At 54.2% G+C, this 23218-nt stretch overlaps 1 protein-coding gene across 3 annotated transcripts; it reads right to left on the reverse strand.

Moving 5' to 3' along the window:
• Positions 1–19: 19 nt before the first annotated feature.
• APBB1 (amyloid beta precursor protein binding family B member 1) lies at positions 20–22674 on the reverse strand. 3 transcript variants are annotated; one of them, XM_061201373.1, is made up of 14 exons: positions 22581–22674; positions 14496–15230; positions 8692–8867; positions 8540–8596; positions 8371–8456; positions 8193–8256; positions 7606–7755; positions 7103–7230; positions 6588–6702; positions 6355–6439; positions 5996–6079; positions 998–1113; positions 678–854; positions 20–593 (listed from the first exon to the last, which is right to left on the reverse strand). In XM_061201373.1, exons 2-14 carry the CDS (start codon positions 15214–15216, stop codon positions 426–428), a joined length of 2127 nt encoding a protein of 708 aa, XP_061057356.1. In that variant the 5' UTR covers positions 15217–15230; positions 22581–22674; the 3' UTR covers positions 20–425. The 3 variants fall into 3 exon arrangements, with proteins under 3 accessions (XP_061057356.1, XP_061057355.1, XP_061057353.1); XM_061201372.1 differs by having other exon boundaries at positions 22531–22633; XM_061201370.1 differs by lacking the exon at positions 22581–22674 and adding an exon at positions 22126–22221.
• Positions 22675–23218: the final 544 nt, after the last annotated feature.

Genomic DNA, 23218 nt, shown 5'->3' on the forward strand with positions numbered 1-23218 from the left:
GCACAGGAAGGCACACAGCTCAGCAGGGCAGACTTTATTAGTGATATCAGTACAGCAGAGGTGCCCACGGAGCAAAGGGAAGGGGACCCATGCCGGGACCAGTCCCCTCCTTCTGCCCCGGCAGGACCCTACGAAGATGGGGCCTGGCCTAGACCAGTTCCTCCTGCTCCACCTGAAACGTGGTGATGGAGAGCCTGGGGCTGGCCTTGCTTCCTGCTCCTCTTCTCATCAACCCCGTATTGTCACTTCCTTGCAGGATTAGATCTCCCTCCCCAGCCCCTAGGCAGGGAACCCCAGCTACTGGGGAGGGGCAGCTTTGGGGGGGGGGCCTGAAGTCTAAGAATAACCTGTAGGGCCCCTCCCTGCCCCATGCCCTTGAGTTCCCTGGGGCCCAACGCAAGCAGGTGGAGGGAGCACTGAGGGCTTCAGGGGGTGTGGGCCCCCAGCCGTTTGGGCTTAAGGGAGCCCCACAGCGACTGAACGCCCCTGCGGACGGTCCACCCTACACGCCGGGCGACAGACTCAGCTGGGGGTGCCGGGAGGCAGGAGGTGGAGGCCTGGGAGCGGGCATCCAGACACTTCTGGTAGCGGAGCTGCAGAGAGGCGGGAGGGGCGGTCACGCTCCAGCCTGCCCCGTGTGGGCCGGGTGCCACCGCTCCACCACCCTACCCGCTTACCATGCACGCAGCCTGCACGGCCTCTGAGAGGCTGGCAGCATTGGGCTCGCACCAGAACATGTGGCAGCAGAAGGAGGCTGGGCCGGCAGCCATGATGAATGCAAACGTGTGGACATCTCTGCCCACGGCCAGGAAAGACAGGAAGCGCACGCGGCACTCCCCCAGCACTGCCTCCGTCTGCGGGGAGGGGAGCCAGTTGGAAAGGAATAGCCCGCCCCTCTTACACTGGGTGCATCCATCCTACTGACGGCCCTTCCCCTCATTCCCGGTCTCCCCTCCGTGGCAAGGCCCCTCCATACCTTCTCCACCCAGGTCTTTACCTGCTGGTGCAAGATGGTGAGGGTGGCAGGGGCCACGCTGACGTGACTTGGGGTCCACTGCTCACGGCTACTGGAGGACAGGACCGATTCCAAGGCCCCATTTATCACATCTACCCCTGAAAGATAAGGACATGAACATGGCACTGGTGGTGGTGGAGAGAGGATACCCCTGCTCTACACTAGACTTTCCAGCTCTGCCCAGTCAAGCCCAGGGCCTTTGCTCCATCCCCACTTCACTAGCCTACAGCCCTGGATAATGCTGTATCCCTTGGTACTCTCCTCCTTGGCTTCAGTGATTGGCATTTTTCTCACCTCTTCCACCTTGAATCCTAAGCTTGGTTTGCTTCACTGACTGTCTTTCTCCAGCCTCCTAAGCAGACTGACCCCCCAAAGCTCTGTCCTCTCCATACCTTGCTCTCCACATTCAGACATTCCAGTGCTTCACACCACAAGCACTTCCAAATCAGCCCCTGTAGGCCAGTCCTATCCAGTCCTCAAGACCCAACCTTCATTTTTGTTTTAAAGATTTCCATTTGAGGAATGTTTACTCTTGTGTCATACCGTGCTAAGTCATTACAGTGCACTACGTCATTTACAATCTCACAATAGATCCCTTTATCTCCATTTTATAGATAAGGAAACTGAAGCTGAGAGAAACCAGGTAATAAACCTTAGGTCACACTAAGAAATGGGGATCTGAAGGCAAGCAGTCTGATTCCAGAGCCTGGGTTCTTAACCAGGCCTCTCCCCTGCCCCTTGCCTATAGTCCTAGTTTCAGAACCAGAGTGCTGTCAAAATCTTAGTTGTACTCAGTAATTTCTATGACTTGCTCAAAAGCCGAGGAACCCAAGGTTCCTGGCTTTTAGATCAATCAACTTTCCCTTGTAACAATATCTCCTCTACTTCAAACTGCTGTTAAACATCTCCACCCATGCATCCCACTTTTGCTTGTACTCAGCAGAGAACCAAGGCAGGAGCACACTGGCATGGTGGGGCACGGGTTCTGTTCCCTGCACTACTCGTGAGCTGGCTGTGTCATCTGGGTACCACCGCAGTGAAGAATTTAGAGTGAACGATGCCAACGCAAAAGCACACACCTCTGTGGTCTGCTCTTGGGCCCTCTTGCCCCTTTCAGTGCCTCTGGGGTCCCACTAGGAGCAGAACACATGGACCCTTTGAGGGCAGAAAACAGATCTTCCTCGAAAGTTCTCCCTCATCTTGGCCTTGCTAGTCTTACCTCTAGCTGGATCAAAGCCAAACTCCTCTCCTAAGCATGAGGTCCTCCAAAAACTGGCCTCATCCGATCTGTCAAGCTTCATATTTTACTGCTCCCTGAGCTTCAAACGATTTATGTAGCATTATTAACATCTAATCTTGGCGAATGCCCAGCTAGGCAGATGGGGAATACAAAGTAAGAGAAGAGGTTGCCCTTGAGAGACAGACTGTAACTGAGGGAAAAGCCTCTGTCTAGAGGGCCCTTCCCCTCTTGACTGTCTGCAAAACTCCCAATTCTCACGCTTCAGAGTTCACCCAGGGCCCACCTGGGAGGCCTTCCCTGCTGTAGGGCAGAGAGGGTGTTGCTGGGACAACTCTCAGCACATCTTGTAACTGCTGGGAAACCTTTCTCCACACTGGGCTGTGGCCATCTCAAGGACAGAAACCAAGTTTAATTCATGTCTGTGTCCCCAGTCCTAGCACAGGGCTTATCTACTGAAGGAATTCCAGATGCTTGAGCAAGTCACCCTCAAGGCAACGTGGGCAAATGCACCCAAACTGGTATAATCAAGCAACCCAGGAGCCACAGAAGGGTGACAACACAGGCAGGAGTGGGTGGGCCAGGGCAGCCTGCAGAGGGCTCAGATGTGAATGACATTGATGCCAGTCAATGGAAAAGCTCAAAGATCATGAGTGTAGACCATACATCAAAGTCAAACTGCTTAATAAGCAGATGGAGCTGTGGAGGTGGCACCTGGCCCCAGGATGGGGAGAAGCAGCATGCAGGCGGGGAAAGCAGTGGAACTAGGTGGCCTGGAAAAAGTCTATTTGGTAACAGCTCAGGACTGAAACCTACACCCTGACCCCAGCCCCAAGCTCCCAATCCCCCTTATCGTTATTTTTTTTCCATCTCAGTTGTAGCCTTCTAACATACTATATAATTTACTTATTTTATCTATCCTGAATAGAATGGCAGCTACTTGAAGGCAGGAATCTTGGTCAGTTTTGCTCATTAACATATACCAAGAACCTAGAGTAGTGCCTGGCACAAATCAGGCACTCAATAGTCATTTGTTAATGAATGAATGATTAATGAGTGAATATTGCAGCTTCAGGAGGGACCAATGTTAAACTCATGGAGGTTAAAAAGGGAGCATAAATAAAGCATGAAGTGGGACTTCCCTGGTGGTACAGTGGTTAAGAATCCGCCCGCCAATGCAGGGGACACAGTTCGATCCCTGGTCCGGGAAGATCCCACATGCCGCGGAGCAACTAAGCCCGTGCGCCACAACTACTGAGCCTGCACTCTAGAGCCCGCAAGCCACAACTACTGAGCCCACGCACCACAACTACTGAAGCCCGCGCGCCTAGAGCCCGTGCTCCACAATGAAGAGTAGACCCCGCTCTCCGCAGCTAGAGAAAGCCCGCGCACAGCAACGAAGACCCAATGCAGCCAAAAATAAATTTAAAAAAAAAAAAAATTTATATAAAAAACAAAAATAAAGCATGAAGTGAGTTTAGGGACTACAGTGTGAAAGCCGTGGCTTCAACAGAGCAGACCCACTGAGGTGATGGACAGCAGAGGGGCCGTCAAGGGCTACAGACAGTTGCTTTAATGTGGTGAGAACTTATGTGAGTGGCAGGTGGATAGGGGAGTAGGGTAGTAACTGGAAGAGGCGTGAAGTTGAGGGTGAGTGGGAGGAGGAAACTAGCGCAAAGGGGAAGGGCTCAGCCATGCCTCCTTCCTGCTCCCCCAGCAGGATTTTCTCGCCTGCAGCTTCACATCTGCGGCAGTGCCATGGAATGCAATCCACTCCTCTCTGCAAACCCAGGCCTTCCTTCAAACCCCAGCTAAATCCCCACCCTCTCTAAGAAGGTTCCCTCACTGAATGTAAGGTGCTGGTCATTAGTCAGCATGGTTTGAAGGGAAGAGCAGAGAACTGAAGATGACCAGGGTTAGTAATGTCCTTGGTCTGCCATCTCCTGGGCTATGTCATCTGAGGCATTCTTTCATTTGTGTGTTTGTTTATCCATTCACCCAACACTGTCGAGTTCTTCCTAAGCGTCTTTTGACATGACACCCAACCATTTCTTAAAGCCGTCTCTTTTTTTTCCCTCTGACCTCGCTCCTCCACTGTCCATTAAATGTTGGAGGGGCTCACCGCCAGGCCTAGGCTCGTTTGCCTTCTCACAGTGGCTGCCCACTTTCCGGGCTCGATCTTCTTCACACTCGTGGCTTTGATTACCTCTCTAACCCAGTGATGGCCACATTTGTATCTCCAGCCCAGACCCCTCCTCCGTGAATCCAGATGCCAATTTGAGTTCACCGCTCACCCTCCTGAAGGCATATCAAACTCAGCATGCCTGAAAATTGAACTCAAATCTCCAAACCAAAATTGGCCTCTTCCAATGCTTACTACCTTTAGAGAATGGCACCACTATCCGGTTAGCTCCAAACGCCAGGAAGCCAGGGGTCAGCGTTAGTGCCTCTGTCCCTCACCCCACATCCAACCAATCACCAAGGCCTGCTGACTTTACTTGTCTAATCATCTCTTGAATCCACACACTCCTCTTCAGCCCCAGCACAGTCCAAGATGTTCTCATTACTGGCCACAACTACTGCAAGATCCTCCTGGGTTCCCCAGTCCCCCTCCACCTGCTGAGCAGCCTTCTCCACTGGTATAGCCAAGGTGAGCGTTACAAAACTCAAATGATTACGCCTAGTGCGCTCCAGAAAAATCCTCTTATAACTCCCTGCCGCTCTTAGGTTGAAGAACAAATCACTAACGTGGCCTATGAGGTCCCGCAGGGTCTGACTGCCGCCGAGCTCCCAGCCTCATCTGGCACGGCTGGCCTTCTCTCAATGCCTTTGAAGTACCAAGGTGCCTCCCATGATGGGCCCTCACGCTGTGCACTCTGCCTGGAGTGATCTTTCCCACTTTAGTCCTGTCTCCATTCCACTTGGCCACATTAGATCCTACTCATTTTTAAAATCTCAGTTCAAATGTCACTTTCTCAAGTCTTTTCGGACTCCCTACACTAAATGAGGCTCCTCTGTTACACAGTTTCATAGCATCTTGCTACTTTCTTTCAGCAAATGACTCAACTTGCAATTTTACATTTATTTGTGTGATTATTTGATTTATTCCTCTTTTTTTCTACTGTAATCTCCTGTAACCTCCATGAAAGCAGGGCTGTGGCCATTGTTCTCCCAGGACCTGGTACATGGTAGGCTTCATAGGTATTTGCTAAGTGAACGAACAAGTGAATAACAGGTACTGTAAAAGCATCAGAAATATAAGAGTGGACCTAATAGTCTCTATCCTCGGTTTCTTTATCTATAAAATGGGTATCATCATAATCCCAACCTCACAGGATCCTCAAGAATTAAATGACATATAAGGGAGTACTTTACAAACAATAAAGCACATTGACAAATATGCTCACTGCTTCCTCTCTAGATGCTCACAGCCCATACCAAACCCAGCTCCCGGCTGCTCCAGCGTTTCCAGTCATCGAAGACCTGCCTCCCAACCTAACCAAAGCTTTTCTGTGGGATTCAGGGGTGGGTCTCCCTATATGCCTGGTTCACTGGTTCACAGTGAGTGAAGGCAGGGTACGGAGTGCAGCTGGGACAGAAGTACAGGAGGTGGGATGCATTTTGAAGGGCAGGGAGACGTCAGCATGAGGAAGGTCTGGTAGAAGGGGCACTGGGAGGCAGAGGGTGGGAGCAGAGTTTTGGGATCAAGGAGGTGGTCCCTGCGTGAAAAAGGACACACATACCAACAGGTTTAGCAACAGGCACATTCCCCAGGTAATAGACTTGGAACTTTTGTACCAACTCATTCTTAGGCGCTGGGAATTCCACTGAGGGGGAAAAAAGAAGAGGATCAATCATAGTGGCAGATCTTGCTCACTCCCAGTCCCCACCACCAGGGTATAAGCTGGACATTCACCCAGCCAAGGCCCTACCTCCACCCCCTCCCCCTGCCTCCCTTTAACCAAAGTCCCTCCACTTATTTGACCCAAAGAATTGAGTCTCCATTTTTCTATCACTCTGTCCAGTAGCTCGTGCCTCTTCTTGGGTCACCCCACCTTTGCCAACAAAGCTGAGACAGACCTGGCAGGGTTGTGACACTGACCTTGGAAAGGGACATCCACAAGTTTAGAGTGGTCCAGAGAGAGTCCATTTACCAAGCAGCGGGCATTGCGCCGTTCGGCCATGATCTGTGGAAGGGGAAAGGGGGAGGGGAAGAGCGAGGGAGGGTGTGTTAGGCTTCACAGCCCTGGAGGCCCCCACCCCGACTCAGTGACCCCACCCACATCCTTGTAGAGCAAAGGTGGCAGCTAGTCCAGGGTGCGAAGGGGGCCGTGCCTTAGAGCAGATCTCATGCAGGCTGGTGGCGATGTTCTTGGCAGGTGCCTCACAGCGAAACACGTGGCACTTGAGCATCTGGGTCAGCTTATCGCGAGCCACGTAGGCAAAGTCCCTGTTGGGGGGAGGGGCACCTCAGCGTCTCCCAGTGCCTTCCAGTGCTGAGCCTCATTCCCACCCCACCCACGCCCTCCCCATCCATCGCAGCTCCTCCAGGGCTTCTGCCCTCGGGATGGGGTCCTGCGGGCGCTGCCTTCTGGCCGGAGGGTAGACAGGCAAGCATGCCGAGGTCGAGGAGAATGGGCGAGCACAGCGGGCAGGAAGGGGCAGGGCAGAATAGGGGAACTTGGGTGCTTCATGGCATCTGGTCCAGGTGTGGGAAGAGGAACGGTCAAGGCAAATTAGGCATAGTACCTCTCTCTGGGTCCGGCAGCACAAGAGAGGCAAAGAGCAGAGTTAGGGAGGAGGGCCCCACTCTGACTGCCCCCACCCAGGATCCCTAGCCCTGCTCCCACCTTCCGCTGTCCCGCCCGACGCCCCACACGCGAATGCTGACGATGGGCTGGGCGTGCAGCAGGGCCTGACTGTGCGGCTCCACCAGCTTTAGCGTCTCATCCTCCAGCTGTAGCAGCAGATCCTTTCCCTGCAGGCCCAGGAAGCAGACGCTCAGCAGTGCCCCAGCTGGGAAGGTGGCTGATCTTTGCCACTTCCAGCTTGAGGGAGGGTGAGCCACAGCCCGAGGGCCCTTGCTTTGGTGTCGGACCAGCCACCCTGCAGCTTCACTCTAGTAAAGGTCACACCTGTCATCTCTAACGAGACTCCTTTTATCATCCCCATCGCCGTTAGACAACCATCTCCCAAGGTCCCACCGTGGAGTCACACGTCCATCTCACAGGCTGTCACCTGGTGGGTGTGCACCTCCCTCCCCAGCCCTTGTGGCGGCAGCTGGGCTCTCCCAGCTCTCACAGTTCCCTTCACTTCTCCGTTGCCCGGCCACGCTGCCAGCTCAGGCCCTCACCTCCCCCCAGCCCCCAGACATGGGGTCGTGCAGATTGTTTTTGTGGTAGGAGAGCTGACGGATGCAATTGTTGACTGCCACGCTGCTGCGGCCAGGGGCCAGCTCCTCCTCCGTCATCTCCACCCAGCCAAGGGAGCGCACGGCGAAACACTGCCAGACACAAAACAGGGGGTGGGAGATAGAGGCTCTGAGCTAAAATCGGAAGAGCCCCCAGCCCAGGACGCAAGGAGGTTTGCTGAGACCAGAGGAGTTCCTGACTCAGAACACAGCGGGTGGGAGGGTATAAGACTAAGAGGCTCTACAAACAGGATATAGTTGCAGGAGGGGTGCTGGTCTCAGAGGAGACCCCTGCCAGTCAAGGAAGCATCTGAGCCAAGCCTGGAACGGCCCCCTGCCAGGCCACGGGACTGGTTGAGTTAAAAACTGAAGTGTCTTCCGCTCAGACACAGGGGTCTGTGCTGAGACTTCAAGAGCTCAGGACCTGGGAAGCTGTACTGAGACCAGAGAGGCCCGCAGAACATGACCCAAGGGGCATTCCTGTACACAGGGGGGCCCAATGTGGGAACGGGCATTGGTTTTGAACAAACCTTGATCCCTGGGTTGGCATTCCGTGGGGGCAGCTTCTCCTCCTCTTGGGGCAACGGCTCTGGGCTGGAGGCAGATGGTAACACTTGGTACAGGCCCCCAAACGGGGAGCTGTCCCAAGGTCCCTTCCAGACAGACCCAGCCCACTGTCAGCCCACTGTGTAATGCCTTCCCACTTACCTGAGGCTCTGAGCTGGGAAAGGCAACGTCCCCTCCTCAGGGTCCTTCAGTCCCAAATCCATCGGGGCCTCCTCGCTGGGCTCATCCTTGGGAAGGGGAGAGAGGAATCAGGACCGAAATGATGCCCCTTCTCCAGCTCCTCCACTGTGAAGGAGGTCCCCTCACTCACCTTCCAAAACTCTCCATCCTCGAAGCCTTCACCATGCGCGAAGCCGGTCCAGGTGAGCTAGAAGGGGTGGGAGCCAGGGGTGGGTGGCTCATCTAGCAACAGCAGCGCCACCCTCCCCCCCTGGTCAAAACCATCAGGCCCGCGAGCCTCACCTGGGACTCCTCTCGGGGGCTGCTCCCCTGTGACGGGGAGGCCTGGCCCGGGGGCTCCCACTGAGTGGTCCCTGTTGGGATGTGCCAGTAGTAGGTCCCTGAGGTGTCCTGGACCCTCATCCATCCAGCTGGCAGGTCGGAATCCGTCTCGAAGGCGTTCGGGTTCCAAAAGGAATCTGCCAGGTGGGGGGTCTTGGTGAGGGTCTACCCACCCAACAAACAAATCGTGGGTGCTATGCCCAGTCCCCTCCCAAGACCCCACGGTGGAGGAAGGGCGGGGGAAGGGCTCCAGCACAAGGTTCCTGCTTCCTCCTAGAGCCTGAAGTCTGGACTCACAGCATGGGGAGCCCCCAGCATGAGACGTGACTCAGGTCTCCTCCTGGGCTCTGCGCCTGGCTAATATGGCCACACAGAGGGAAGGAGGGAGGCAGAGAGAAGGGAGGGAGGTTGAGTGACCCCAAATGACCTCCTGTCATACATATCCGGATCCCAGGTGCACACACTTAGCAGCTCCTGCACACACAGGTGCACACAGACATAAAACATATACAAGCCCTACTACACACCTGTGCAGCCACCACAAACCCAAGGGTGTGCACACACAGGAGATACCTGCACAGACAGCAGGTACCGCATACAGGTGCACGCGCAAGTGCAGGGGCGGACACACACACACCAACTCCAGCCATCCACTAATGCGGCCACCATACACAGAGGAGTGCGCACATACAGCGATAGAGTCCAGCCCCTGCCACACGTGTGTGCAGAGACCACACCCACAACGACCCCCAAAACATGTGTGGGTACCACACAGTGAACGCACATTCAGACACACAACATATGTCAACCTCTGCCACATGTGTGCAGATACCGCAGACATCCACAACCTAACCCTTGCCACACACGAATGCAGGCAAACATTTCATGCACATGCACACACACCACGCACCTGTGACACAGCCCCTCCTCCCCCGGCAGAGCCACGCCACTCCAGCCCTGCAGTCCAGCTCAGGCCTCCACCACTTCTGTGCTCCCTGCCAGCCCCGCCCCACATCATGCCCGGGCCCGTGCTGCCCCTCACCTGGGCTGCTGTCCTGCAGGACGATGGCCAGGAAGAAGTCCTGGGAGAACATGGCGCTTGTTCCCAGCCCCTCCTGCCTCCACCCTCCCTCCTCACAGCCCCTCCAGCCCAGCCAGCTGGGCTCACAGCCTGGTGCTGGGCTGCAGAGAAAAGCTCATCCCGCCCCCTTCTCACCAGGGCAGAGCGCCTGCCAGGCAAGATCCTCCCCCGCCTGGAGCTCACTAGGGAGGGGCCAGGACCACCAGGGAAGGGGACCCCATTGGGGTGGGGATGTGGGGTAGGGCTCATGAGACCCCAGCCTTCCCTGCTCACATCTCTTCTTTCTAATCCTGCGTCCCCTCCCCCAATCCTGAATCTCCATCCCACCCCAAAGCGGTCACCTCAGTGCCACAGTCAAGCCCAGTCTTAGGGACACCAGGAGGCTCAGCCCTTCGGGAATACCCCAGCTACCTGGGGCCCTGCAAAGCCTAGAGCTCTCAGTACAAACAGGGTGTGGCTTCAAGGTTCCCAGGGATCCCTCCCCTGCCCAGAACCTGCCCAGCAGTTTGAGCGGAGAGTGGGCTTCAGGGGCTGGGCCCCAGCAAGCTTGAGGCCGGGCTTGGGGCTTCCCAGCACCAACCCCCCTCACCTGCCAGGGCCCAGCTAGGCTGCAGCATCTCCTCGGCAACCGCAGCACCAGGACCGGCTGGGAGCGCCCAGACTGCTGACGTGCTTCCCGTTACCAGGGAAACCAGAAATCCTGACTGGTCCAAGAGGCAGCACTGAGGGACAGGCAGTCCCCAGACCCAGGCTGCTGGGCAAACAGGCACGGAGGGCTGGGCGTGGGCGTGGCTACACCAAGGTGGATGCATACCTGATGTGAGAGTCATTGGGGCGAGGTGCCTCACTGCCCTCAGCTTCCAAATGAGGTGGGCCCACAGAGGACGGGCTCTTCTTGCCCATCCAGCCTCTAGGTACCCATTACTGCCTCTTTCCCCCTTACCCTCCCCTCCCCTCAGGCCCTAGGGAATTAGAATGCCCGCTTTTCCCCAGAGACCCTCCATCGTCTTCAGGGCTCTCCCGCCAAACCTTCCAGGAACCCCACACCCAGGGCAGTCGTGCCCCCTAGAGCCACACCTTTCTTCCTGAAGGGTCACAGACCCCTTGAATCTGCGGACCAGTTCACCATCTTCTGACTGAGTCACACACACCAATCCATCTGCCATCCCTGTCAGCCTGCACCTTCCTGCTTCAAAGAGCTTCATCCTTCCGATCTGTCCTGGAGGGGCCGCTCTCCCCCCTTGACCATCTGGGAGGCCCTTCTGGAGCTTGGCACGTCTCCCTCCAAGCACAGCCCCACCCCGGCCTTTGCTTCCACAAGCACGCATTTATTCAGGAATGTACACTTTCACTCCTGCACCAATTCATTCAGGCGCTCCTCCACGCACTCAGAGGTTCATGTATCATTCATTTACCCACGCCTGCCTCCCAGGCTAAGCCAGACGTAGTCATTTGCTCAGGAGTCAGGAGTGCTCTCCTTTCCCCACCCCCACGCACACCCGTGGTCCAGACTACTAGTATCTTCTACCTGGGTCAATGCAGCAGCCTCATGAACAGTCTCCCTCTTCCTGTTTAGTCTCCTCCAATCTGAGCTTCATGCTACATCCCAAATGATTGTTCCAAAATGCTAACCTTCTCTCCAGTTGAATACTCTAATTGTTTTCTCCTTGACCTCAGGATAGAACCCAAATTCCTCTACAAGGTTTGTTTGCTGTTATGAGCCCCTAACCGCCTGCCTCTCAGCCTTACCTCTGACCACCCTCCATACCTCTGGTCTCTCTCTCCCTGCCTGGGACACGCCCCTTATCCTCCCTGAGCCCAGTCTCCCTCCCCTCAATCTTCACCTGGCACCAGCCACTCCTCCTTCCAGCATCAGTGTAAAGGTCGCTTCTCAAAACTGACCCACCCCCTCTCCCTGACCATGCACACAGGCAGGGTGTGTGATGTCCCTCCTGCACCTCCCCCACCCCAGGGCCCAAACTACCTGTTTACTTCTGTCTCCACCCTAGACTGTGAGTGCCCTGAGGGCAGGAACATCTGTTCCCCCCCCCCCCCCCCCCCCGCCCCCGCAGTATGTATTCTTAGCATTTAGGACAAGGCCTGGCACTGAGTATGAACCCAACACAGTGGGTTCCCAGTATGAACCCAGCACAGGTAGGAAAGTTCATTCATTTATCATTCATCATTTGGTCGTCATTCATTCATTCATATACTTATGCATGCAATCAACAACTTTGTGGAGATCCTAGGGTGGGAAGGAGAAAATAATGTTTGCTCAATTCTACCACATTCCTACAGGAGCCCAGACCTCCTCTGTGGCCTTCCTGGTCATAGCAACACAGTTACAGAAGAGGCAGTGACGCAGCCCCTTCTGCTACCCTCAATTAACACAGCCTCCAGCAGAGCTTGATCCTTGCCCATCCTCTCGCCACACCAGCTCCCTTGCTGAGGTCACTGCCCGCACCCAGCATACCCTTCCCAGCTCTTCAGCAGTTCTGCCCTCCCACTCCCAGAAAGCTCATAGGAGCGGCCACTACAGTGACCATTCAGGGGCCCCAGAGCAGCCAGGCTCTCCATTATTTGGCCCCAGATTCATACCCCTTAAGGCAGAGGTTGCAAATAAGCAACCTGCAGTCTGATGTAAACCTCAGATAGATTTTGTTTGGCCTGCATGGTGCTTTTTTAAAAAACAGACTTGGTCGCTAACATTTAGAAATTGGGATGTTTCACATCGATATCTAGTTTTCAGTTTCCCTTGAAAAGTTACATGAACTGGCTCCATTGAGACTACATTTCCCCCCACCTAACCCTATAAATAACCAGCTGGAGTGGAGTAGTAGCTGTTCCCTGCAAAAGGGATCCAGGCGATGACCACTGACGGCCGCTAACATCCCCCTAAAGACAGGCAATCAGACTTTGTCTTTGGTAGAATTACTCAATACCACCTGTGAAGTGTTCTTACAAAAACAAAACACAAAAAAACCTCGAATCTGAATCTGATCAAAGCTCTAGAATTCACTGCCAATTTACAGGAAATCCAGGGGAAGAGGAACATGTTCAACACCACACAGGGAGGGTCTGCAAATCCAGACCACGGAAAGCCCAGGGCAAACAACACAGTGGCTTCAATTAAAACAACAACAACAACAAAACTGCGAGCAAAGATAGAGAGATGGAGGAATAATGCATAGATCGAAAGAAACCTTGACATATCGACTCTCAAAAGGTCTGTTCCTATTTGGATATTGATGCAATGAATCAAAACTTTTTAAAAAGAGTGCGGAGGACATTTATCAGACAACTGGGAAATGTAAACATTGACTGGATATTCGATGATATTAAGGAATTATTGCTAAATTTCCGTAGGCATGATATTGATATTGTGGATTTTTTTTCAAAAGAGTTTTATCTTTCAGAAAGGCATGAATGAGTGGGGACTTCCCTGGTGGTCCAGCGGTTAAGACTCCGAGCTTCCACTGCAGGGGGCGTGGGTTCGATCCCTGGTTGGGGAACTAAGATCTCACATGCCTCATGGTGCAGCCAAAAAAAAAGCATGAGTAAACATTTACAGATATTTGCTTCAAAATAACCTAGGCTGGGGCCCAGGAGTAGGTGGGGGTATAGATGCAGCAAGGTCAGCCACGTGTTGATAATTGTTGAAACTGGGTCATGGGTAAATCAGGCTCATTGTTCTATTATTTTTGTATATGTCTGAAAATGTCCATAGTAAGTTCTTTGAAAGGGGATGACATGCTGCCCTGGGTGCATCTGAACTGCATGCTCCCTGCAAAGGTCCCCCAGTTTAGGGTCTGGGTAAGGTGCCTGCTGCCTGGTGTGGGAGGAGTCTTTCCTTACACTAATATCCAGCCCAGGCTTGTGGCCGCAGCCCATTATCTCTGCCCTTTGCTCCTCAGCTCTGTCTGCATCTCTATGTGACACTAGCAAATGCAGAGACTCAACTTATTTAAATGGGACACATTTAATGGTCAATCCTTGGAGTCCTAATATCTATCCCCCCCACCCCAACAGAGCATATGTTTATTCTTCCTTTGTTTCCTAACTTTTAGTCAATATCTTATTCCTGACTAAACAGTACTCTTGCAACATCCAGTGCGGTGCTCTGCACACAATACCCCAGTCTTTCCAAATAGACCTCTGTGGGGAGGAGCTGCCTCTTAGAAACAGCCCGGAGTGCACCTGGACTCATCGTGCTGTAGGCATCGGTGACAGCATAAGGGCCAAGAGCTCGGGTCTGCACTTGCACTTGGTTTAGATCTCAGTTCTCCTGTGATCTCAGACTGTCTGTGACCCTGGGAAAGGACTAAACCTCTCCAGGCCTCTTTTTTGTCACCTGTAGTATGGGCATAATTATGGTATCTACCTCACGTTATAGTGAGGATTCCATACGATAATGCTGAGCACAGAGCCAGTACCTGGTAAGTGCCTCATAAACAGACCCCTAGTCCGTCATCCATCGGGAGTGTGGGATGGATGGGTCTATCAACTTGTTCAAGCACTCTCTGAATGCAGGGACCATTTCCTTCAGGAAAACCTGGGCATGGCCTGCTGAGGATTGAGGACACAGGCTCTGGGACTCACGCCCAGGCTGACCCTCTGTAATGGAGGGACCCACCCTCTGCCCTCTTGCCCTCCCACATTCCCCATATCAAGCTCCACAAGGTACCTGTGTCCTCCGGGGAGCCATAGGAGGGGCTGCCCTGGGATAAGGTGGCCCAGCTCGAGTCCTCGTCACTGGCTGCGCTGTTCCGCATGCCAAACAGGAGGCTGGCACTCTTGCTATGCTCTCGGGGGCCGTCTGCAAGGGCCTGGGGCCCGGGGGGCATCTCCACACTCTCCAGGGGCTCCGGCAGCCCTGGGGGAGAAGACAAGTCCTCCTCCTCCTCCTCTTCCTCCTCTTCCTCGTCATCCTCCTCAGCCTCCCCTGCCGCCTTCTCCTCTCCCTCATCTGGGCCCTGCTCTTGGGTGCTGATGATCAGGCCGGGTCCTCGGAGCCCTCTGTTGGCCGCGTTATGGGCGGAGAGCTCCAGCTCAGAGTACAGGTGCATCAGGCCTTTGGGGCCCAAGGGTGCCATCTCGGGCTCCTGGCTGGCTTCCTCGGCCAGGGTCAAGGTCACGTTGCGATTCTGGTCACGGTGGGCTGTGGCGGCCCGCCGGAGCTGGTTCTGGCCCTCCTTTAGCCACTTGGCATTGGCGGGGCCTGGCTCGGGCCCACCCCCCTCCCCCATGGCGCTGCGCAGGTCCTTGGGTCCCACGGCCGTGGCCTGCAGCTTGGCGTTGAGCAGCTGGTTGTGGGCAGCGTGCAGGGGCAGGGGCAGGCTCAGCGCGGGGCCTCCGTGGCTGTTGGCATTAATGGCCGACTGGCTCAGGGATGATGGAACAGACATGGCCTTGGCAGATCCTGCAGGTGGGGAGGGGAGACCACGTTGAGCCTCCAGGTCAGGATAGCAGCACCCCTGCTTCTGTCCCAGGCCTGTGCCCTGCACCTCCTCATCTCCCTATGCTCAGCAGGCCAGCACACACCGCTGTGTCCGCTGAGCTATTTTCCCAGGAGAATAACTGGGCTCGACTTCTGTCCGCCACCACCACCACCACCGGCTCAAACTCCACCCCCACTGACCAGGCCCAGGCCCGCAGTCCACCCCATCCCCAAATCCCCAGCCCTGAGCTTGCTGGGATAGCAGAGCCAGCCCCTGCTTTTCCCTCACTCCCAACTGCAGAGACTCCACACAATGGCTCTCTGTGCATCCCCACCCCCAGCTCACCCAACTGGGGCTTGCTGTGCCAGGGGCACAGCTGGTGAGGGACTGGCTCGTGTGTTCTGGACACTGGACACTGCCTGCCCCCTTCCTCCTGCCACACCGTTATGCACAGCCCCACCACTGTGAGCTCCCCACGCTCTGCTCCTATCATCATAAATCGCTGGGTCCAATCAGCCCCCAAGCCCACCCCATCCTAGGGACCATGAGGACAAGAGAGAATGAGCATAGACCAAGCCCTCAAGGGCAAGGTCCTGGGAAGGCAGGTCATAAAGGAAGGGCCTTCAGCTCCAATTCGTGGTTCCTTTGACCAGTTGAAGCAACATTTTGGTGACTGTTTCTATAAAGTATCTCACCTCGGGTACCAATTCCTCTGCCAGCCCCTATAATGCCCCATGCCTGGGTCACTGCAGGAGCCTTTGATCTGGACCCTCCAGCCCTTCAGGTCTTTGCCCAAATGTCACCTTTTCAGTGAGGCCTTCCCTGAATACCCTTTGTAAATCTGTAGGCCACCGTGCCCCCTCCCAGCAATCCCCAAACTCTCCCCAGCACCCAACACCATCTGACAAGCTAATTTATTATTTACTTTGTTTAATGATTGTCTGCTCATGACTCTAATTTCAGTTCCATGGTGGTGAGGATTTTGTCTTTCTTGTTTTTTTTTTCAATGTAGTATGCCTAGGGCTTAGCACAGTGCTGACACAGAGCAAGAACTCAATAAATATTTGTTGAATCAATGTATGAATCTGCCCTCCCATCTGCCCCAGGCCCCATTTAGCATCTCCTCTGCCAGTTTCAGAAAACATACTCTGGTCATGTTACTGTGTCTCAACCATTGCTCATGATGCCCCAACCAAACCCCACCTGCCCTTCAGGTAAGGGGTTCTCCTGTCCCACAGTGAAAGCCCACCAGTCCTATCCCCTCGGACCCCCTCCTACATCCTCAGAAGCGCTTCGTGGATCACCTTCTCCTCCTATCAGCCAAGCCCATCACCCTAACGATTGATCTCACCCTCAAAGCCCCATTCCACCCTCCACATCTCCCTGACCTTCCGCTGCTAGGCTTCTCTCCTTCCCTGACCCCCACTATAATGTGCTCACTCCCTGGACCCTCCCTGGCCACCCCCTCACAGTTTATTTTCCCTGACCAACCATTATCCGACTGTCTCTCCGCCTGACCCTCTTAGACACTATCCTCCCCTCCCTGATACCCTCACTCAGAGCTCTGTCTTCCTACTTGACCTCCCCTCAACATGCAACTCTCCCCTACGGACCGCCCCCCAGGCACACCTTCCCCTCAGACTCCCGCTGCACAGTCCTTTCTCCTCAGTTTCTTCCCTGAGCGCTCTCCACCTGCCTGTGTGCCCTGAGTTCTTTCTCTCCTTGAACCCACGGCCCCAGTGCTCTCTGTCTCCACAGCGCAGCTCTCAACCCGGAGCACAGACTGCACGGACGTGTTTAGGCTGTCCTGCAAGGCTCTGCCGTCTCTCGAGTGCAGTGCCGGGTCCTGGGGCAGGAGCCGTAGCTCGCCTTTCCATCACTCCTAGCCCCTCAGACCCTAGCACAATGCTATGCACACATCTGTGAAATAAATGTGAGAAGGTCCCTGTCCACGTGTCTGCCTCACATGTAACTACCTACTGATCTGCTCGGTATGGCTCCACCTCGGCAATGAGAAAGCTCATGGCCACCGGCATAAATGAGAAAGACAGACGGCTCTGTTTCTACCCAGAACCACAGTAATCTTCCAGAATTGGAAACCAGATTGTGTCACTCTCCAGCTCAAAACATTAGATGGCTCACGACTGCCTTTAGGATAATGTCTGTACTCGTTAGCAGATCACCAAGAGCCTCCTTGAGCCAATTCCTATGACCTCTCGGGCCCCCTCCCCATCCTGCCTCCTTCCCACCTTACACTCCAGCCACAGGAAGTATGGTGGATTCTAGAACATGTCACACTCACACGGCCCTGGCTCTTTGTTTACACTGATCTCTCGGCTTGGAATCCTGTCTCCCCTTATGAGGACCTCTGCTCATGTTTCACTACTTGGCTCAGCGGTCAAAGCTCCTAAGCAGTAAGTCTCTTCTGTTCAGTCCCCTATCCCCATCCTCACGTGCCCATTCCCTCCTTGGCTCACCATACCCAGTACTGCATTCTGTCCGAACATCTGAGACCCTGTCTCATTCAATTTCGCACCCCATTACCAAAGAGAGTGTGCTGTGCGTCTGCACAGAGTGGGCCCCTGGTCAGGATGGAGGGGTGAGAGGAACAGGAACTAGGAAGCTCAGAACTAACTGGGAACAGACACTGAGACAGGCTCGTGTGGCCTCATGGGCTGGGGATGGGAGTGTCAGGGAGGGTGCTGGAGAATGATGCAGGGTCCCTGAGAAGGAAGTAGGATGGGGTCCTGGACAGGTGAGGCCTGAGATCTAGGAAAAAAGGGAGGGAGGGAGCTAGCTTAAACCGATATCCTAGCTCAAAGGCTGTTCCTTTGAGTGGCATCTCCATGAGTTTCAGGAGATGGAAGACCCCATGACTCTGTCACGCTCAGAGCATCATAGGGATACCAGGCCCTTCTCTGAAGCAAGAGTATATGGAGCCAGGTTTCTCAGTGCTCAGGCCAGGACCAACCTCCTTCGCATTTGGAAGTGTGGTCTGGGAAGGGCACATGCCCCGTGAGGCTGGGACAGTGAAGAAGCAGGGTGACTTCAGGGCAGGCCTGCCCATCTGGTCATGGGGGCAGAAAGCACCGGGGGAGGGAAGGGGGAAGTTCTGCTGTGTGAAGAGTGCTAAAGCCTGAGCGCCTAGCCCAAAGCAGTGTGGTCTCCTTCACCTCACTTTTTAAGGTCAAAGGATGACCAGTTGCCCAATACCTTCAAGAAGGGGCACAACCTAACCTCTCGCCTCTCACTGGTGCTACCCATACCTGGAGCCTCTCAAAGGATGGAAAGAGCCAAATGGATTCTGGCTCAAGGCAGGGAGATGGGCGGAGCCCTCAGAGGAGGAGCTAAAAGAGTGGCCACTAAGCCTGAAGGGGCTGATAGGAGACCACACGGGTAGACAGGTGAGGCCTGCTCAAGGTCAGTGGTCTTCTAACCTGACCACTTACTATATGCCAGGCACTGTGCTGGGCATGGGGGGAGAGTGATGAATAATAAAGGAATGACTCTTCCCCGAAGGAGCTCACAGTCTAGCAGGGAAACAGTCACTGAACAACTCGTTATAATGCAGTGTAATGGCAGTATCTAGCACTCTAAGCCCTCCCTATTTGTTGAATAAGTGATTGACTATTTTGATGGGGAAAGAACAGGGCACTATAGGAGCCCTAGGCTTACTTTGACTGAGACATTGGCGAAGACCTGCCTGAGACAAGAACACAATTTTCCTTGGACCACCCCCTTCACCATCCCTCCCTCTCAGAGGATGACCCCCAACCCCTAACGCACTTTCAGTTCACGGAGGAAATGGCAGCCATCAGCCAGAGAACATCCTCAAACCTACAAACTTACTGACTCAGCACCTACCCTTTTCTCTCCTTTTTCCTAAAACCAGTTGCTTCACCTGTCATTTAAATCCTTCCTTTCGTGCCTTTCCAGGAATTGTTTGCCACTGTTAATCCATTTTTTTCTTCTACCTAATCAACCGCTCCTCAGTGGGATCCACTGTCTCCCACCTTAAACACAGAATCTTTCTTGACCTGACATTCTTCCAGCGCCACTTGCTACTCTCTTTTCTCCCCCACACCTGCAAACTTCTTGAAAGAGCTGTCTTTACTCATGGTTGCCATATCCGCACCTGGGTCTCACTCTTCAACTCTTCCCAGTCCTGCTTTCACTCTCAACATGCCTCAGTAACAGCTCCTACCAAGGTCAACATGACCCCTGTGTCATTTAATCCAACAGACACTTGGAGTTCTTATCCTGGTTGTACTCTCAGCAGCATCTGACACCATGGGCCTCTCATCCAGCTTTCATCCATGGCTTCCACACACTACATCTCTTGGTTTTCTTCCTACACTCTAGTTACCGCCTGGTGGTTTCTTACACTCCTTTGCTGGCTCTTCATCCTCTGCCAGCCGTTACACGCTGGAGTTTCTCACAGCTTGTTCTTATGCCCTTTTCTCTTCCTCACCCGATATTCGACACAGGTATTCATTCATGCCCATAGCTTCAGTTGCCCCCTACAAATTGATGCTTTCCAAAAGTACACCTTCATTTCAGACCTCTCATCTGAGCTCCAGACACACACATTCAACTTTCTACTCAACATCTCCACTTGGATGTCTCAAAGGCCTTTCAAACCAACATATCCACTCATGTTTCTCTCTCCCACACCCTAACTGGTCCTTTCAGGATCTTGGCTCATGGAATGACATGACCAGCAGTTCTTTTCTGTAAACCAGAAGTAGCAATACCATTCTTGACACCACCTTCTCCCTCACTCCCCACATTCAATCCATCCCCAAGTACTGACGATTTTCTATCCAAGAAAGACTTTTGGACTTGTCGACTCTCTGCATCCACTACCATCAACAGTCCGCACCAAGGACAAAGACTTTAAGATCAAAATTCTTAACATGCCCTAAATTGTCCGGCTCAGCCTTCCTCTCCAGCTTTGGCACTCTGCTGTCCAGCATCACTGGTCTTCTTTTGATTCCTCAAAGACATCATGCTCTCTCTTTCCGTAAGGTGTCTGCACGTGATTCCCCTTCTGCCTGGACCCTCCTTCCCCTACCCTCTCAGTCTAATTCCTTTGCCTCTTAGGTCAAATGTCATGTTCTCAGAGACGCCTTCCTTGACCCTCTCTCCTCACCTCCTAGTCCAGTTTAGTTGGTGCTCTTGTGTGTTCTCAAGGCACCATTCACCTTTCCCTTCATGGCATTTATTACATTCGTAATTTTATTCCTATCTGATTTCCCCCTTAGACTGTCAGCTCCATGGGGACAAGGACACAGTCTATTTTGCTCGTAATTATATATTCAGTGCCTGACAGTACCTGGTATATATTAGGTGCTCAAAGCATACTTGTTGAATGAATAAATGATCAGATAGTTTTGTTTTGTTTTTTAAGGAAAACACTACGTTAGAGTATTAAGAGGAGGTAGACAAGAGGGTATGTTATCAGAGCAATCAAGGAAAAAAGGGGGTGTGTGGCCTAGATTAAGTTTGGCAGCAGTGGGTGAGATGGAGTGAAATGAATGGATTTGTAAAATACTTAGGTAGTGGATGTAACAGAACTTGGTGACTTAAGATGTACAGAGTGAGAGAGAGAGAGAGATTAATCTAGAATGTTGCCCAGGATTCCAGCTTGGGTAGCTGATTGGAAAGTATCCATTTCTGAGAGTTGAAGGAGGAACAGATTTGAAAGAAGGGATAGAGAGGGAACATAGGAACGATAATACAGCTTGGGATCAGTAAGTCTGGAATTCCTGCTGGATTTCCAAGGGGATGTCATGAGGCCAGTTGGATATTGCGTCTGGAGTTCAGGAAAGAGATCTGGGCAAGATGTATAAATCCTAGAATCATATATATATATATAATCATATATATATATATATGAAATTTGAAGTCTTGAGAGTGAATAAAGGACCCGAGGAGAAAGTGCAGAATGAGAGAAGATAGCCCAGGAAAGAACCAAGAGCCTCACCAGCATCTAAAGAGAGGGGAAGGAGGTAGCAAATGAGATTGAGAGGGAGCAGACAATGCTGCAGGAAAATGTTTCAAGGAGAGTTGACACACACCACTAATACTAGAAAATGGAAAGGGGATAATAGGAAAGTGTACATTGGAGTTGGCCACATGGACGTCTCCAGTGACCTTGGCTTGAGCAGTTTCCGTGGGTGCCAGAGACAGAAGACCGGGTGAAGTGAATGAATGGGAAGTGAGGAAATAAGACGTCAAGCGTAGACGAGGTTCTGGCTTTAAGGAGTGGAGAGAGCTGGGACTCCGAGGTACCGGGAAAGCGAGAAACGCACAGGCAGATTCAATAGGTTCGAAATATCCTCTGAATTGGCAGTGGGAAAACTGCTCCTAATGGGTGTTCCTGCCAATGCTAGGCCTCCTGGCCGAGGGGGGACACAGCCGGCCCCAGGGCACACCCCTCGGTCGCCGAGGGCAACAGAATGCGGCTTGACAGATTCCAGGCCTGGGACCCTGCAGGAATCCGTGCAGCCTCTGAGCTTACCTCACCACACGTCCTCTTCCCAGTCCTTGACCTCCCCTCCCCCATCCCCTAGTCCCCATCCCCCATCCCCCCACCGCCCCTCGCTTCCCTTCCCCTCTTCTCGCTCCGTATTCATCCCAGAGGGGCAGGAGGTAAAGGTCGGGGAGGGGACGGTGTGAGGACCGAACTAGAGTCCGACCTTGTAAGGGGGAGAACAGGAGGGTAGTCGGAATACGTGGTGGGAGGGCCGCGCGCGGGGATGGGGCCTGGCGGGAGGACGCGGGCCGCCGCGGAGTTCGGGCTGCGGGCTCCGCCGGCCACTGGGGGCCGGGATCCGACCGCCCGGGCTGGGTCCCGGCAGGGGCAGCTCCTACCTGCGCGGGGAGGCCCCAGGCCCAGGTGGCGGAGGTGGCTCAGGCTGCAGGGCTCGGGCTCCGCGGCAGCTTCTCCATCACAACATCCCCCGCCCAGGAGCGCGCGGGCCGCGGGGCCGCGCCCGGAGCAGCGGAGGCGCGCGCGGGGCAGGGGGTGGGGGAGGGGCGCCATCTTGGGCCGGGCGCGGGTTGGGAAGCGGGAGCCCCTCGGGGGCGTTACTGGTTGCAGCCGAGCGGAGAGCCCCTCCCTACGGGACCCTCGGGCCTCGATGAGTCCAGAGGCCCAAAGCCCCTCGCCGGCCGCCATCCCTGCGCCCGGGTCCCAGGGTTCCAGAGCGCTGCCCCAACCTCCGCCGACCCCCGCCCAGCCCGGCACCGCCCTCCACCACGAGGCCTTGGACTCACCCTGCGCGGCCCACTGGGCCCTGGCCCCGCACCCCGGCGGGGCGACTCACCGAGGGGTTGGAGCGGGAGCGGCTGTGGCAGTGCCAGGGGCCGCGGCCGCGCGGGGAGGGGCTCCGCGGAGGCAGCCTGCTCCGCTCTTGCGGCAACACTCCGTGACGTCCTGGTGGAGGAGCGATGAGGGCACAGCGTTGGTGATAATAATAGCTCTTATTTAGTGGCCGCTTACACGGTGCCAGGCTCTGTGTTAAACCCGTTATATGCATTCGTCCTCACATCAGCCCTGTGAAGTCGCCACTATGATCATCCTCAGTTTTCAGAGGCAGATGCTGAGGTTCAGAAAGGCAAAGCGACTTGCCTGCAGTCACAGGTAAGTGAGGGAAACAAACTGGAACCCAGATGTTTCTTAACACCCTACCACTGCTGCTGAACATGAAACTGTGACACCAAGGCCTTGCAGATGTGAAGAATGAATCGCTCCCTGGTGGAAATTCACAGGAGGGAAGGAAGAAGGGGGAATGTGGATGAAAAGTGTGAAGGAAGGAATGATGGGGCCCAATATTGCACAGACTCCCTGGATAGTGAGATAGTTCCCAGTGGTCAGGTCAGCGGCATAGAGGCTGTCAAAGATAGTGAGGGGGAATATTACCAGCTAGAAACCCTCTCCTGGCTCATTCCTCTAAGGCAGACG

This window comes from Eubalaena glacialis, chromosome 10, assembly GCF_028564815.1.
Source record: "Eubalaena glacialis isolate mEubGla1 chromosome 10, mEubGla1.1.hap2.+ XY, whole genome shotgun sequence".
NCBI classification, from domain to species: Eukaryota; Metazoa; Chordata; class Mammalia; order Artiodactyla; family Balaenidae; genus Eubalaena; species Eubalaena glacialis.

Excerpts from the sequence above, each read along its gene's own strand:
- APBB1 (XM_061201373.1), bottom strand. The coding sequence starts at position 15,216 with ATGTCTGTTCCATCATCCCTGAGCCAGTCGGCCATTAATGCCAACAGC. Across the intron at positions 7,231-7,605 it reads TGTCTGGGGGCTGGGGGGAG|GGAAAGGATCTGCTGCTACA; the intron begins GTGAGGGCCTGA and ends CTGGGCCTGCAG. Across the intron at positions 594-677 it reads CCGTGCAGGCTGCGTGCATG|CTCCGCTACCAGAAGTGTCT; the intron begins GTAAGCGGGTAG and ends GCCTCTCTGCAG.